At 47.3% G+C, this 17,594-nt stretch overlaps 1 protein-coding gene across 8 annotated transcripts in view; it reads left to right on the top strand.

Annotated features, from left to right (window-relative positions):
• The window catches only part of SLC8A3 (solute carrier family 8 member A3), a 144,509-nt gene extending 129,449 nt beyond the window's left edge, over positions 1-15,060 (top strand). For 4 of the 8 annotated variants that reach the window (XM_019451391.2, XM_019451390.2, XM_019451392.2 and 1 more), the window contains 5 exons: positions 3,920-3,937; positions 7,884-8,008; positions 8,513-8,612; positions 10,295-10,570; positions 12,940-15,060. In XM_019451391.2, coding sequence (XP_019306936.1) covers positions 3,920-3,937; positions 7,884-8,008; positions 8,513-8,612; positions 10,295-10,570; positions 12,940-13,316 — 896 coding nt within the window. In that variant the 3' untranslated portion in view covers positions 13,317-15,060. The remainder of the gene's footprint in view (positions 1-3,919; positions 3,938-7,883; positions 8,009-8,512; positions 8,613-10,294; positions 10,571-12,939) is intronic. The other 4 variants (XM_019451393.2, XM_019451397.2, XM_019451394.2 and 1 more) reach the window with 2 other exon arrangements.
• The last annotated feature ends 2,534 nt before the right edge of the window (positions 15,061-17,594 follow it).

Genomic DNA, 17,594 nt, shown 5'->3' with positions numbered 1-17,594 from the left:
AGCAGGCCCAGAGTGTTGACTCAATGGGTTTTCTAATAGAAGGGCCTCTAAATGGTGTAGTTGGTATTGATCCCCGAGAAGCAAGACGGCCCACAGGAGTCTGCCTTTGCTTGGCACCTGCAAATAGGCATGTCACCCAGATCCCAAGATAACCCTCATCCCACACCAGAGAAGTGGCCTCATCTCCTCTCTTCCTGAAGACATGCATCTTGGAATACCTGCTAGGGCTCCGTTACTCAGGGACTGATTATGTTGCAACCAAGGAAGATGTAAGGAAAGATTTCCTCCCTTGAAGAAAATGATTGGAAACCACTACTTCAGAAGTGTTGGAGGAATCTATGTGGGAATGGAAAAGGATGCTCTTGGGAAATACCAAGAGAAGGACTTTCACACTCCCCTTCAGAAGAGGTATGCTTCTGGGACCCTCATGGAAGATGGAACAGTGAGACCCACTTGTTTTTCAAAAAAGGATGATTATTCTTCAGTTATTTCATATTCACATGACAGAGAGCAGCATAAAGCCTTTCATTCAAGGACAGCTGCTAAGAAATCCAGCAACTGTACTCCTGAAGGCTATCGACAGGTATGATTGATCAGTTCTCACTGTCTTCTGGGGACTCTCTCTGCAAATCTGACCAGTTCTATGTCCACCCAGGTCTGGATATGCCTAGTGTTCTAGAGACAAAAGCCATCTCCATCTTCCATTACTCATCTTTCCCTCGCCACCTGATAAGATGTCGCCATGAACCTGACTTCCAGAGTGCAGGGAAAAAAAAAATCTCTATTTCCATTGCTTAGATTATGTTCCTGCCGATCCTCCAGTTACTACCACTGAGAATATTCCCAGAAATCGTCTCAACACCTGCCCCACCTCATTCCCACCTCCCTTGTATCCATTGTAAACTAGCTTAATCAATTTCCACAGTCTCTGCTACTTAGGTGCAAATGAAAGCAGCACAAATGATCAGGGTAGCTGGAAAGAAGGCAGTGGCTCCAGACAAGAAGAATGGGTTACAAGTCCACCCATGACTTTATTCCACCATTAAAGAGGCTTTTCTTTTCTGCCTCCCCAATAAACCCTGATCAACACCAGGACAGAGAGTGACCCAAGATACACCTTGTGCTCTTCAAGAGACTCAGCCAAATGCAAAAATGCCTTTGTCTACTCTCCATTTGAGACTCTCCCACCACCCCCACCCCCTTTTCTGAACTGGGCTCTTTGTCCAACGAGATGTCAGCAAAGGCTTAGTGGAGCTTAGTCCTGGAGAGGGAGTAGGTGAGCAGACAGGTATCCTCCAGATCTTCTCGGTGACCAAGATGCCAAAATGGAAGATGCCAATAGGAAATATGTGCATTTCCAGACGTGGTCTCTTGTCTAATTTCAGTTTCTTCAGATTTTCCCATATTTTGGCATTAGACCATAAGGTAAAAGATCATACAACTTGATTGTCTAGACTCAGAATCAAATGAAAACCCGTCCTGATTTTCAGAATTCCCTGGTGTTCTCAGGGTGAGAAGCTGTACAGTAGAAATTGCTTTTCATTATCACTGCTGCATGGGAGAGTCTCAGGCACTCAGAACAGCATAGACTTTGCATGGTCAAAATGACAATTGCATTACAAAAAAAAAAAAAAAAAAAAAAGCCTGTATTTGAAATAGCAGATTCTATTCTTGGCAAACAAAACAGACTTGAGAGGTGAAATTAAATGCTCTAGACGAGCTAGAGGAGGGGAAAAGGGAGGATGAATAGGAAATACGGTTGCCCTGGCATAGAGTAAACACCCGAGTCCAGAAGTAGGCATCTGAGATCAATACTGAGCAGCATGGTCAAGGCTGTTGGGCCTGGACACTGAAAGCCTCATGTGGAAAGGATAGCATTCTCCCCCAGTCATAGGGCCTGTTCGTGCCCCCTCTTACCACATCAATGGGCTCACCCTGACAAGCTGCCCAGATGCTTCCAATTACTCACAGAACTATGCTAGTTCCTGTATGTCCCTGGGGTATGTGAGCAGGGATAAATGACGCTCACCTGACCCTGGGGATCAATACAGGGGAAAGTTCAGCTGCAGATTCTCTCATCAGCAGCAGCAGGAAAAACACCCTGGAGGTATTATGTCACTCAGAATTGGCCTATCTGGATCTTGCTGACCCATCTATAACTGCTAAATGGAAAGTCTCAAATCATGTAGACAATGACCAGAGAGTAGTACAACTCTAGCTGACTGCAAGCCCTCTCACTGTGTTAGAGATGAGACTGGTGTTGGGAGGGACATCTGAGTGAAAATCAGGGCAGCAGGGACCTTTTTGGAAGAGCTACCCCTTGTCTTGCCAACATGGGTACACTAATGTGTTCAGGTTTCTGGTTTCCACTGGAACTTGGGGGCCAGGAGAGGCTCTTCCATGCAGATCCATAGAAGGAGCAGAATGAACAAGCTTTCTTGCTATCTATCTATCTATCTATCTATCTTTCTGTCATCCTTCTATCTATCTCAATATAGCAACGAGATTCACTCATCAATTACTCCCTTGGACTTCCATATGGGAGAAAGCAGAAAGTCAACCCGTTGGCCCTGTTTATGTACTGTAGAGATTCTTGATCCACATGTGTCTTCAGTGGTTGCAACTGTGCGATGATGGATCATAGACCTGAGTTGCCTTCCTAGAGATTTCTAGAGGAAACAATTCACAGACACCACCCCCACTCCTTCCTCAGCACCATCAGTCACCAGCTGTACCAAGACTATGTGGTAGGATGTGCCCAGACTTTTATTTGATAAGAGCTAGGGAGTGTGGGGCTGTGCTAAGACACCAATGAGATGAAAATGTGGTATGTCACAAGAGTTTTTTAACATAAGTACAGTCCAGGGGCTAGGGATGCCCTGTGTTAGGTACGTCTAACCCAGCTTCCCAGTCCATGTAGGGGCCTTGCTATTTGTCATCTTTCATCTACAAATAGCTTTCGGTACGACTCTGGTTTAGCCTGTCCTTTCTGGAACAAAAAGACCAGCATCCAGAGATGCAGCACCACTGGATCTATTACAATTGCCAAAATATGTGGCAAAAAACAAAGCTTTATTGAAAACCTCCTAGTTGCAGTGACTTTGCTGGGCACAGGTGATACAAATGGTAGGAGTCCCTGGCCCTAACCTCCAGGCTGTATCTATAAAAAGATAAACCATTCAAAAAAATACTCTGCAGAACTTAGCTTTTCACTAGGTCATTCTTTGAGGGGAACTCAAAAGTTCTGGCCAGTGTGGTAGCTAGGAAGCTATTTGTGGCCATGGAAATGTTACAGTCCCTGAGAAGCTAAGCATGATCTGATTATAAGGTTAGGGATAGAAGCCGCGGGACCGAGCACTGTTCACTATTTTATGCCACTGCCCACGCTGAACTCCTGTTCAAGCCCCAGCATCATATTCTCCACTGACAAGCCAGCTACGCTGGCAAGGTTGCGACCTCTACAGTTTTCCTGGTAACTGGATTCTCATTCCTTCACAGATATGATATGGTATATGCTATGCTATGATATGATATGATAGCCTGATAACCTGATATGATAACCTGATTCCTTAGAAGATCATGAATGACCAACTCTGTCCCTGCTCCACTCAAATGGTCCTCCCATCCTCATTGCTTTTTCCCTAGTCCCCAAGAGTTACAGGGAAGGTCTGGGGGGAAAGTCAGGCTGCAGGGCTCTGGTGCTCAGCAGTCCCTCCAGTGGCTCATACCTCTTGCTGCTGCTGCTGTTGCGCATGCTCCAAATGCTGCCTTTTGCATGTGGCTGCAGAGCTCTCACCCACTAAGCTCACTGCTTTCCTTATACTGCTGCAACCACAAAGCCTGGGGACACTTTCAAGATGGGACCTTAATGCTCTTTCCTTTTCTTTCTTCCCCTTGTCTGGTATCCATTTGCAAACAGCGCTCCTGTTGTCTCCAGGTAAGAGGTGTCTTGCCCCATCTTTTCTACTTCTTGCCAGTGCCATTATTTAGTTTAAGACCAATGTCCTTTGATTTATTTAATAGGAACTGCGGGCTCGAGCTAACCTGACAAGTTCTCCTAAGGACTGAGAGGTTTATTTCCCTACTTGAAGTAATTGTGAGGAAGTTGACAATTCACTGAGCACCACTTTTGTCAGCAGTTGTGGGTGAAGGCATAGCTGGTCTTCTCTAGGACCAGGAAGAGAGTTGAAACTTACCAAAGAGATAGTGGGTCAAGACTTCTGAGTCTTAATCATCTGTCATCTCATGTTGTGGGGCAGGAGCGGATAGGGTCATGATGGGATTCGAAAGAAAATACTTTGATCTTGAGGGAACCGGGGAAAAACAACCAGGAGCTGCTGTGAGAACATGAAACGCACTTTTTAAAGAATCTGGAATTTTACTGATCCTGGAGATGTTGCATCTCATTACAGCTGAGACCTAAATTGCTAGAACTTTGGTTCATTTGTCATTTACCCTTGAAGTCACAGGTGCCGTGAACAAGAAGAAGAATTAGGATATGATGGGTGGTGGGGACAATTATCTGGCTGAAAATAGAAATCTTGGAGAATTTACTGTGGACATATTCGCATGCAGAATCTAGGTTCTGTTGTAGGACATACACCTTCTTTGAGAGCATGCTTGCATCAGTGGAATCAGATCATAAACAACATCCAACTTCGCGAGCGGATAGACAAGCATTGCCATCATATCAGTAATACTCTAACTCTCAGTATAGACAGCGTGAGCTATACCAGATGTCTCAATGTAAGTTAAGATAACATTTTAAATTTCATCAGGTCTTTGAGCATGCAAAAAATTTTTAAGAGCATTTGAGAAGCAAAACGACTTACAGAATTCGCTAGTATTCAAAATTACATACAGGCTGCAGCCTCGTTTTGAGAAGGGGCAGTGTATATAGTAAGGACATTTGCCTTCTTGGCAGCCTTATACAAGAATAACAATATAAATAGGGAAACCCCTACATTTTTACTTTCTGGAAAACAAAATGACTCTAGCTTCCTTGGCCACTTGCTTCCTCTCTAGACCAACAGGATAAGAACTACCTCTGACTCCATATTTTCCACTCTTCCCCCAGGGTATTAATGCCATGGCATTGGGAGTTACTTCTCCACTTACCTTCTTGCCTGAGAAGGTGTTTGAGCTTCTTTGTTACAACTCTTGCTTCTATGCACCCCCACCGCCAACCACACACATATGCACACAACAAAGTTTGTGATTTAATTTAGGCTTTCTTGTACTTTTAACATATTTGTTAAAATACCAGTAGAAACCGAAATAGGAAAAGAAGGTGTCATTTTCTATATCTTTCAGTCTGTAAACTTTTTATTTAGGAGCCCATGGTTAGACTTAAAATTCATGGTAAATCTCCAATTCTTGTTTCAATTTTCCTGGGTGGACAGGCAAACATGGTTAACAATGCCTGGTGGTGAAAGATGGAGAGTAGATACGCTTCGTTCTGAGCTACCCCGCCAAGCTCAGGAACCTGGGAGTGAGGGCGTTAGTTAAATCGCCCCATTGCTTCCTGAGGATGCCTGTAGAGCATTCACAACATCTATTCTTGTCTGGCCTGGCAAGCTCTTTGTTCCTCCAATATTTGTTCAATCTTTCATCCTATTCATATTCTCTCTCTATCACTCTCTCTCTCTTCCCCCTCCCCCTTTTCTGAGATCTGAGAGTTTGTTCAGTCAGCCCAAATGTCAAAATCACCTATCATTTATTCTCTTCACTTGAAATTCTCAGTAATTACATAAACAAATTATCAGAATCATTATGGTCTTTTAGATTTGAGACTTATCACTCTCTCAAGAAATTAATTTAAATGTAAAGGAATGATAATTATAAAAATAGGAAAAGGCAGGAATTACTACCAAACCAAGACACTAAATCAGAGTTGATTTAAAGGCATGTGAATCAATCACTTAACCCATCTATATGGAGTACCTCTGTGGAGCTATGGGAGAGCCAAAGATAAAGGATTGGTATTTGTCAAAGAGATATTTGCAAAAAGCTAGATGGAAAAACTGACTATTGCCACAGGGGTGGACAGGTCAGTAGGTAGATCAATATCTTGCCAGATGGATGTAGTGCCAGACTGATAGACACGGGGTTAGACAGGTACATTTATATGTCACTGGAGAGCTCATTATATTGGTATAATAAAGTTCTTGTGGCACATGTAAAGTATGACATGGGGGAATTGGGGAGGGAGGAATAGAATAATACGGTCACTGCTAGGATAGCCATTGTGATATGGTGCCAAAATGTAAAGTCGAGGGAAGAAAAAAGTACCCATGGTTTTAAAGAATCTGTGAGTCTTTTCCTAAAGGCTTTTTCTCAGAGTGGCTTGCAGTCTGGCTTCTAGGATCACTGACTTCATAGCCAGAACCCTGGATGCACCCAGATTTACCTTCATAATTAACTCATTAAAAACTCAGAATCAATGAATTGAATAAAATCAGGCTGCCAGAGGGTGTCTGTTTACTTAGAAATAGACAGGACATTGATCCTTGAGAAATAATTGCTTCCGAAAGCCGTCACCAACACTACCGGGAGGACAGCACCACGGACAGCTCCCAAACATTTTGGGATTGCCTTCTGTGTTTGTTGCCAGAAGCACTGAGTAAAACAGCCAGCTCAACAATCGTCCACATACTTTCTTACCATCTTCATTCACGACAACTAAGAAAATCCTTATGTAAAACAGCCTCTCTAGTAACTTATACTCTTGGCTTATCGTCTTTCCAGTGAATTCCTTTCCTTGCAACTTCAAGAGCTCGAGTCTCACCTGTCCCTATGTTTCAGCGATTCCCAAGTTAGAGAGAAAAGAAGACCTCCCTGGCCTCTGACCCACTTTGTCCTTGAGATTATCCAAGGACCAAAGGATTTCCGTAGGAGATTCACTGTGTGGAATAAAAGCAATTAAGGAACTCAATAAAAGAATTAATTGCATGTAAGAATGTGGACTTGGAAGGAAAGATGTTTAAATGATCTCTGAAAGAAACAGTCTGCCAAGAGCAATTTCCTAATCAAAGGGGAATAAAAAGATTCAATCTCTATTTCACTCTAATCCAGAAAACATGTCTTCATGGTGAAGTGGTCTCAAAATGGACTCACCAGCTGAAGTGGAAAATTTTTCCCACCATTCAACATGAGAAGGGACCACTGGTAAATGAGTCAAGATGCTGAGGGATACAGGGAATGCCTCAAAAGAAAGTAAAGGAAGAGCTTCCTCTGGATTTTGATTGAACAAGTATTTCTGTTCCAGAAGAAATGGGCCTGGTTCCTACAGAAATCCTGGGGATCTTTCATTGGAAAATCTTGAAATCTTTCAGGAAATCTTCCAAGTTCTCATTATGAGGATGACATTCACTTGTATGGAGTGTAGATATTCCTCCTTTCTCCTTTATAGAGGGCACAACCCCAGTGGTGTTGGAAACAGATGTTAATGGGAACCAGTAGACATACCCTTTGGATTAACGTGTGGTTCTGACCCCCAAGAATTTTTACATTAAGTAGTTGAACGGTCAGGCCCAGTAATTCAAAATTGTTAAAGCCTTTTGTTCCCAACTCTCCAATATCTCACCAGATGACATGGTGACTTTCCTAGGTGCTGTTTCTCCAAAGGTCTTTGGATCAGGTTGCTCACCCCGGTATAAAATGGAAATAGGAATGTTTATCCCAGGCCTGAAAGGGACCCTCTCATGGTCTGATGGTTATAAAATGTTCAGCATGGTGTAGAAAGAGTCGCTAAAAAGTACACAAAGGACCCATTCTCAAGAGCAGTTTGCTTTGTGCCCACTACCCATGCCTCACACTCTGACCTTTAGCCTCCTAGGGAGTGGCGAATGTGCTAAAGCTAGTCTGATTTTGTTTTGTTGCAGAGGTGACAGACAGGAAGCTGACTGTGGAGGAAGAGGAGGCCAAGAGGATAGCAGAAATGGGAAAGCCAGTACTGGGCGAACACCCCAAACTAGAGGTCATCATTGAAGAGTCCTTTGAGTTCAAGGTCAGGCTATAAGTGAGCTCAAATTGAAGAATAGGGTAATGTGGTGGGAGATAGAAGTTCTGTTCCAGGTTCACCACTGAATGTGTGAAGTTGAAACTGAACAAATCATTTAACCACCCAGGGCCAGTCTCCCCATTTGTAACATGGAATGAATAGGGCCGGCCATTTAGATCCTAGGAACATTGGGAGGAAACAACATATAGAATAAATGGGCTATAAAGCCCCTGGATGTATTATCACTATTGTTAACTGCATTTTAAAAACAGAAATTCTAAAATTTTCTGCTCCGGGGCAAAGTTTATTGATCTCATTACCGTTACGCTCTACTGTATTGCTCTAAGTATCCACTATCCGTCATCACAACCAAAGAAAAGGGAAGTGGAAAGACTGACCCAGCAGATATCATCCAAGGCCATTACTTTGAGAATCCATGTGGACATGCCTGGAATGCAACAGTTCTGAGCGTTCTAACCTCATGATTCCAAGTTTTTCTCTCCCTGACAGAATACGGTGGACAAACTGATCAAGAAGACAAACCTGGCCATGGTTGTGGGGACCCATTCCTGGAGGGACCAGTTCATGGAGGCCATCACTGTCAGCGCAGGTAAGAGGGTCTCAAGACGGGTACTAGCCTCACTGGGAGAAGCAGGCAACACCAGAGAAGGGAGAACACAGCCCCATCAGCAGCTACCAATTTCTGGGAAGGCTTCTGTGCCCCAGCTCTAGTCCTTGATGTTCGCCTGTTTCACTGGGTCACTTTGGAAAAGAATCATGGGGTAGCTAAAAAAGCATGGCTATTTCTGGTTTCAAATCCTGGCTCCACTGTGTGACCTGGAACAAGTTATCCTCCCTGAACCACAATTCCCTCATTCGAAAAAGGAACCGTTTCGACCTTTCTCAGCAAAGTAAATAGAATGATAGCATCTGGTACCAACACAAACTGATTAAAATCCTGTTTCCATTATTACTTCCTCTCATTACTTTGGTCCTCCTTTTCTGTAAAATAGGGGACTCTTCTGATTAGACATGTGGGGGTCCGGAGTTTGTAAAATCTATGCCTTGATTTCTGACAGACCTCCACCCTGGATGATTCCAGACCTCTCCTTTGGCATGTACTGACAGATTCCCTCAGTGGTGGCCCACAGCACAGCCAGGGTCCCAGGCAAGGTCTCACCGCCACCGCCAATAGCGCCTCCTGGCATCACCAAGGCCCCCTTGTACTGCCCAGCTCCACCAGCCTTGTCTGCTTTCGTGAGGCTTTGTCGTCATAGCAACAACCCACAGGGTCATATCCCTAAGGCCCCAGAGCCAGAGCAAAAGTACGGCCAGGAAGACAGGGTGGCTGTGGCTGCCGCGGCTGCCCCACTTTTCATGTCGCCTGCTTCAGATACTCCCAGTTTCCCCTCTGGTGACCTTGCTTTGACCCTACAGAGACAATAAACAGAATATAGGCCACGTCATGTAATCCCCTCCTTTCTCAGAGGGGGGAACTGAGGTTCAGAAACAAGAGGTGATTTATCCCCAGCTTATGGTTGCTCTTCCTGGCAAAGCTGTGACTGGAACTCAAGCGTCCTAACTCCTCCTCTTTCACAACCCAGCTTCCTCCGATGGTGTCAAAACCTTACAGAGGTTGCCCTGGACAAGGTGCCAGCATGCCTCAGCGCATCCTCTTCTCCCAGACTGCTGAATGGGCAACTCTGCCCACATTTCCTGGCAAGGACCATGGGGCCCATGCCTGCTCTGTCCCATGGGATATTTGGAGGATGGCGCGGGCTCTCTGGTATGCCTGCATGATCTGGAATGACAGCCGCCCCTCTGGGGACGGATAACAACCAGAACCACGAGGTTATTGCAGCAGGCATATCAGGAAAATTAGGCACTCCACCGGTGTCCAGCGAAGAGGGGACACACAGCTGATTTCGCTGTTCTTCACGCAGGCAACCTGACGCAGCCGGCTCCACCCTCCTCTGCTTCATTGCCTTGGCCCTCCTGTGTTCTTCCCCCAGTCTCTTTCTCTCTCTCTCCCTTTTCTCCCTATTCCCCTGTCCTCTGTTTCCCAGTCTCCCGCGGTGCCCTGCATTCACATCGACCAGTGGGGCACCCCAACTCAGGTCCCGTTTCCCAGCTGTTTTCTGGTGCCCGTGCCCTGGCCCACACCACTCCTCAGGAGAGAGCTGAGGTCTCCTGCCAGCCAGTAATGCTTGTCATGTGGGTTGACTCGACTTCCTCCTGAGTGGGGATCTGACCTTGCTGCCCTCTCCTGGGCCTGTTTTCTCTTGTCTCCAGCAGGGGACGAGGATGAGGACGAGTCAGGAGAGGAGCGGCTGCCATCCTGCTTTGACTACGTCATGCACTTTCTGACGGTCTTCTGGAAGGTGCTGTTTGCCTGCGTGCCCCCCACAGAGTACTGCCATGGCTGGGCCTGCTTCGTTGTGTCCATTCTCATCATTGGCATGCTCACAGCCATAATCGGGGACCTGGCCTCCCACTTCGGCTGCACCATTGGGCTCAAGGACTCAGTCACGGCTGTTGTGTTTGTGGCATTCGGCACCTCTGTGCCAGGTAAGAGTGAGGGGTGCTCGGGTTTGCAAAGAGGATATTCCTGGGGTCAGGTGACCCCTACACTTTGCCTCATTATCTTCCTTGCTGTCTCAGATCTGAGCTTAACAGAGCCTCTGCCCCCTAAGGTGCACAAAAGTCAAAGGGATTCCTGATGATATTGCCAACGAGGGCTAACATTTCTTGAGTACTTCTGATGTGTCACCCACTGTGTATGCTAAGCAGTTGACACGTTTTATCCCTGTGATGCTCACTAAAACCCTATTTACTAGACATAGTTGTCATCCCCACGTGACAGATGAGAAAACTGCGGCGCACAGAGTTAAGTCAACTGCCCGTGTAAGTGGTCCACTCTCTTAACCTCCATGTTGTATGAGCGCCACAAACAACGTAATTCAAAGAACATAGATTCTGCTCTTCTTCCATTTCCCTCTGGCGGTCTCTGAGATAGAAGTTTGGCCCAGTTGAAGATGCCACGTCCGAAATGTTTCCAAGCATTCTTGGCCTCCTCCCTTCGAGGGACACCTGTGGGGTACAAAGCGTCTCCTGGCAGCACAGGAGAGGCAGCTTTAGTGAGCTGTTGTCGTTGCATGTGATGAATTACACCTTTTTTTTTCTTATAAACACCCAAAGGCGAACAGGAACAGGCATGAATTTATTCGTTCATTAGACAAATATTTACTGAGCCCGATGCAGTTTTGTGCTAGTTGTTGAGGCAATCGTGGGAGGCAGGGCAGACGTGCTCCCCTCTCTGAGTGGAGTCCGTCAGCTAGTGACAGAAACCATACTCAACTACTGCGGTTGAAACCATCTCAATAAGTTCAATGAAGGGCAAGTAGAGATGCTGTGCAAGCATAAAACAGGGGGCCTGGGCTGGATCAGGGATGGCTTCCAAGAGAGGCTTATGGAAGCTGGGCTGGAATGACAAGGAGCAGTTAGTAGGCAGAGGGCTGTGTTAGCTTCGGCTTCTTACTTGGTTCAGTTGGGTGTCCAAGGCATCTGAACCTGAACTCCTGCCAGGGTGCCTCCCCACTGCCACAGCAAGGAAGAGAGAGCATCCTCTGACAAGCGGGTTCGGCTGAGTCCCATCAGACAGGACCCTGCTGGCTGGACCTAGGGAACCCCTTCCCGGACTGAGAGAACACATCCTTTTGGAGGGTAGCTAAATTGACATCACCCTCCAGGAAAACCTCTTCCCCAAGCCCCAGCACAGAGCAGTGGGATTATGTCTACATTAGTGATGCAAGAGAGTTGGCTCTCCTGGAAATGTGTTGGGTGGTGGGAAATTAGACAGATGATCCATGGAAGGCTTTGTGGAGGAGATGCCCTGTGATCCCTGTTCTCCGGGCCTCCGGGGACTGGAACTATCAGAGGGGAAGGAGAAGAACTATCACAGGGGAAAAGGAACACATGTGGGTAGAAAGTGCAAAGGATCAGAGGTGAAAAATCAAGGTCATAGGCAAGAAAAGGCAAGAGGTTTTCTCTAGGAGATCTGAGAAAATTGGCAACAAGGAGGCAAGCCAGGACAAGCGGGCAAGGAGGGAGCTTGGGGCACTTCCAAGTCCTTGCAGTTGGTCCAGGGAGCAGCTGGCAGCATTAGGGGCTTGAAAAAGGTTATGTGATGGTCCGCTTCGCTGATTTCGTGGCTTGGCCTGAAACTCTCTGGATGAAGGATGACGATAGACAGAGGACCCTTCCACGAGGTTTTTAGGGCCAAATGTCTTGTTAATTTCCCCTGTTACCTTGGGTAGTTTCCTTGACCCTTATTTTCCTTACCTGTGAAGTAAAAGGGTGGCTAGATGTCCCTGACAGTCCTTCCAATGCCTACAATCCATGCCAGCATCTGAAGTCAAACAGCTTGAGGGGCTCTGTGCCCCACATACTAACTACAAAGGCAGAGCCCTGTCTTCTTTGAGCCCGTACCTCACGGTTCCCTGGCATGTCCTCTGTCCCCGTAAATCCAGCACCTAACACACTGCTGAGTCCGGGGGCATCGGGTCACGACTGTGTTCCATGAGAATGCCCCACGTGATGGTTATAATCAGGCATCTACGCAAAGCAGCTTCCCAGGAGGCCAAGGTTCCCTGGGGTAGATGGTGGGATAGCAAACTCCCCTTACTAAAAAAATAACCCCAAAGGAACAGCAAGCCCACTCAGTAAATATCAGCACCAGCAGGCCCTTAGGGACCTTTCACACTCCAGCAGATGAGGAACCTGAAGCCCAGAGAAGTGAGGTAACTTGTCCAAGGCCACACAGCCTGTTCATGACAGAGCTCTTGCCTCTCCTTCCTGAGCTCAGCCTTCTGGACACACAGGTGGGCCCTCCGCGTCTCAGGCTCCTTCCAGCTCCTGCTGTCTCTGCCCTTTTCCAGATATGTTTGCCAGCAAAGCCGCTGCCATCCAGGATATGTACTCAGATGCCTCCATCGGCAACGTCACGGGCAGCAACGCCATCAACGTCTTCCTGGGCATCGGCCTGGCCTGGTCCGTGGCCGCCATCTACTGGGCCCTGCAGGGACAGGAGTTCTACGTGTCCGCCGGCACGCTGGCCTTCTCCGTCACCCTCTTCACCATCTTCGCGTTCGTGTGCGTCAGTGTGCTCCTGTACCGTCGGCGGCCCCACCTGGGCGGGGAGCTGGGCGGCCCTCGTGGCTGCAAGCTGGCCACAACGTGGCTCTTTGTGAGCCTGTGGCTCCTCTACATACTCTTTGCCACGCTGGAGGCCTACTGCTACATCAGGGGGTTCTGAGCCACAGCGCGGGGCCTCCGCAGCGCAGGCCCCGGACTCCTCCTGAGAGAAGGGCGCTTCGCCCCCCTCTCCGGGTGAGCAGAGAAGAGGCAGAGGCAGGGGCCCAGCCCCAGGAACCTCACCCGACCCAGGCCCCGGCCGCGGACTGAAAGGGCAGTGTCTTGACCAACCGAACAGAGTGGAGGAGACACCCACTTTACAAAGTATTTAATTCAGTACAAACCAACAACAGCAACAAATCCACCTCCTCTCCATCTTCCCACCCATGTCCCCGACCCACCGCAAAGGTCAGAGCCTCTCACCGCCTTTGGATTATTCCTTTGCTTCTCCTTCCCCGGGGACAGGGCGTCCCCTGTCTGTCCGGTCCCGCTCATCCCTGCTCTCTGACTCGGCTGGCCAGGATGGAAATGAGGCCTATCCGTGTGGCTGCTTTGGGGCTCCCTTTTCGTTTCGTGGTAGTCATTGTTGCGGTTGCTTTCGTTTTCATTTTCCCGTCAGGTGTTGCTCACTGTTTGTTTGTTGTGTCTTTTCTTTCCGAAGTCAGTAACAGGTGCTGTGAAGGAGCTCGCGGTCTGAGCCAACAGGTAGATGCAAGGATTCTCAGCCGCACTCTCCCTCTTGCTGGGTCTCTCGGCTTCATCAGGGTCCTGCCCCCCAGGCTCCTTTTCTTCTGAGCGGGAGAGTGAGGGTGTTTGGGTGGAACTATGTTTGCACACCTACGCAGGGCGCGGAAGAACAGGCTCGGCCTGAGATGGGGGCAGGAGGAGCCTTATGTGCTTATGTCCAGATCCAGTTTAAAACACAAGGTCATGGTTCCCTTCCCTGCCTTTCCAGTTGATTCTGTCCGCCTCGCTGTGTCTGCTGTGTCCGTGTCTTTATGTTTATCCTTCTGCAGGAAGACCCGCCAAGCAGGAGATGCGGGACAAAAATAGGAATGGTATGTGATGACAGAGGAGGGCAGCTGGGGAAACAAAAGGAGTAGATGGCTTCTCGAGTATCTTTGGCTTCGCATCGGAGGCAGAGAAGAGCTGTCCACCTAGCGAGATCTTTAAGAGGAAAGATTGTATTTAAAATGTCAGTGCTTCGGAGAAATGTCAGTTTCACCACCCCCTTGCTCTCTAACATGCCACACCAAGAGGTCTGACTGTATTTCTCGAGGTAATGCAAAAACCTAGAGGTTGGTAAGAAAACAAGGGGCTCCTTCCACCTCTCCTGGACCCTCCGGTCACGTCTGAGAGCATTTTCTCAAGAGAAGAACTGGAATTTCTCATCTCTCCCACATTCCTGCTTGTTTTTAAACCTCATGAAGCTCTTTTTCCAGCCTGTGGGCCGTTTCTTGCCCCAGTAAAGAGGAATCTTAGTTGTTGTCATCCCATGGAGACTGGGTTTATAGAAAAAGAGATTGCCGTGGCCTACAGACCTTTTCCCAACAAATTTGAAAAGGACCTGGCTTTAAAACACACACACGCGTGTACACACACACACACACGAACACACATATGAAATCATCACAAAACTGCCCACAGATCTTTAGGCTTTCTGCATTGACATAAATACATTTTTTAAGGGGAAAAAAAAAAGAAATTAAAAAACACCTGTTTAATTTTAAACACATTTTTTTAAGAAAAAAAAATAACTAAAAAAGAAACAGTGCTCATGTCATAAGCTATGTTGACAGTTGCCAGTGGAAATGTTGGGTTGGTTTAAAAAAAAAAAATAAAAGCTATACTTATATCTCTCTAAATACAGCTTGCTTCTCCCATGTTTCTTCAGGAAAAGGTCCAGGGGGCCACGTGGGGTTTCTTCTGGAGCAGATGTGGTTGAGGTGAAAGTGTCTTCTCCTATTTGTATCTCCTGTTGGCATCTGTTGTCCCCTCAGATGCTGGTGTGCCAGACCCAGTATTTTTAAAGCAAAAAAATCCTTCAGGGAAATGCCACCTGTCAGAAGCTAGACGTTTGGACACTGGGGTACAGAGGTAGCAGAACTGTGGTGATTACAGGAAAGAGCCTTTTGAATCAGAGAGGCATGGTGGGGCAGGAGTCCAGCCGGGCAAACGGCGCCCTGCATTGATCACCAAGAGGCGCATTCGTTCATGCGTTTACTCGTCGCCCATTCCAAAGGTGGATTTTGAACACCTTCTATGCACCGATCTACACTCTGGTGATACAAGGAAGACCTCAAGCAACTCATAGTCCAGAGGGGGAGGTAACACTTTTTTAACCAAGACTTTTTTGGTTACGAGAAACAGAAGCCCATTAACTTAGCCCGAGAAGTGGAGGGGGACAGTGCTGCAAAGGGCCGGTGGGGGCTCTTGTGGAAGCCAAGGCAGAACCACAGCTGGTGATGGGGTGCTGAAAGCCCTCAGGAACCAAGTCCACTCTCCCCATTCCCCAAGTGGCATTGTCTCCCCGGTCCTCGCTTCCTTCTCTCCATCACCAGCTGCTTCCCCTCCCTTCTGAGGTGCTCCCTCTACTGTGCTTGTCTGACACAGGGCCAGGCACCGCCACCAGCCCTGACACTGTGTCATGAGTGTACAGCTCCATTCCCCCAACCGACTGGGACATCCCTCTTTTTCTCTGAGCGTGAATTCTCAATGGAGTGAATGTGACCAATCCCCCCACCCCCATCCTCAAAGGGCCACTCCCAAAAGGCAGAATCCTCTGTAGCCGGCTGCATCATGGTGCTGGAGTGCCTGTGGATTGGTAGCTTTGTCCGAATTCCTGGTCTGAACAACTCAGGCAAGAAGAGGGGTGACAGCATTGTATGTGCTATTGCCCTTTCTGAAAAGCGAAGTGATGGGAAGGAGCCTCTGAAGCATATGAACCAGCAAGGTAGAAATAAAAATTACCTTTCTATGCCATGAGTGCTCTAGGAATGTCATAAACAGGTGCCATGGGAAACACCCAACTCAGCCTGGAAGCACTGGGGAAATCATACGGAGAATATAACCTTTAAGTAGGGTCTTGAAGGAAGAATACAGTGATTACCTTGGTGAGGGGGTTTGGTGCTGAAGGAGAGGCAGAAGGAAGCGGCACGCTCCAGGGCACAGGGATAGAAGAGGATCTGGTGTGGTCCTGGAATAATGATGGTTGGCATGGCTGGCAGATAGAGTTCAAGAGGACACAGAACAACACAAGAAAGTAGGCGAGGAGAAGGGTTTGGCTAACGGGCTCGCTTCGTTCTTTGCCAGCCACCACGTTGACAATGAAAAATGCCCTTTAGCTGATTACATGGTAGGTGTAACGTCATGAAATCCATTCATACCTATCATTCCCCCCTTTTGAGTCATTTCTGGGTTATCTTGATGTTAGACTCTGTCAAGGGAGAAGCTGGGATAAACCAGAGAGAATGGGAAAGAGGGTTGAGAAGAAGAGCCTGGGAATCTGAAGACCTGGGTGCCAGTCTAGATGCCACCACTGCTTAGTTCCATGGACTTGCACCGCTGTCTCCATCTGGGTCAGCTTCCTGAACTACACATAAGGTCCTAAGAGATGGCCTCGGAGACCTATTGTATCTTTAACACTGGCATTCCGGAATATACACACTAAGTGATGTGTGCGTGTGCGTGTGCATGCACGTGTGTGTTTGTGTGTGTGTGTGTGTGTAACATCAAACTGCCTATCCACCTTATCTGACGGCACTGCAGATGTCCTTTTGAAATACCTTGGCCCTGTGGTCTGTGTATTAGTGTGAAAAAAGACACTTCCAGCCATTGTGCACACGTCCATCTTCAGCACTTTTTACTGCCTGAGACACACATTCCCATGCCCTTGATTCATTTCTTACTTAGGCTAATGGTAGCTGCTATAACAAATAAGCCCCAATATTGCAGACCCTGAGCAAGATGAAAGTTTGTTTCTCACTCACGTGATAATCCAGGGAGGAAGTTCCCAGGTAGCAGGTGGCTTTCTCCCACATGATGATTCAGGAACTCGATTTCCTTTCGTTTTGTGATTCGGCCACTCTCTGAGGCCTTAGAGCCCTCTTCATCCAGTGGAAGATGGGAAGAAAATTAAGGAACACAGACTTCTAATCACCTTTGGCTCTGAAGCGATACTCATTTACTTTTGCTTATATCTCATTAGTAAACACTAATCACTATCCCACCCAAATGCAAGGGAGACTGGAAAATACAGACCTAGCTGGCCAAACACTTCCCAGGGACCGCTCTATTTTATAGGAGGATGAACTTTTTGTGAATGTGTGCCTCTGCCACAACCCCTCTGTGATTAAAGATAGAATTTTACAAAATTTATTTATTATTTATTTATTTATTT

Source organism: Panthera pardus, unplaced genomic scaffold (assembly GCF_024362965.1).
Source record: "Panthera pardus isolate Hobbes unplaced genomic scaffold, ASM2436296v1 HiC_scaffold_24, whole genome shotgun sequence".
Lineage (NCBI taxonomy): Eukaryota > Metazoa > Chordata > Mammalia > Carnivora > Felidae > Panthera > Panthera pardus.
This window is presented reverse-complemented; position numbering and strand designations above follow the sequence as displayed.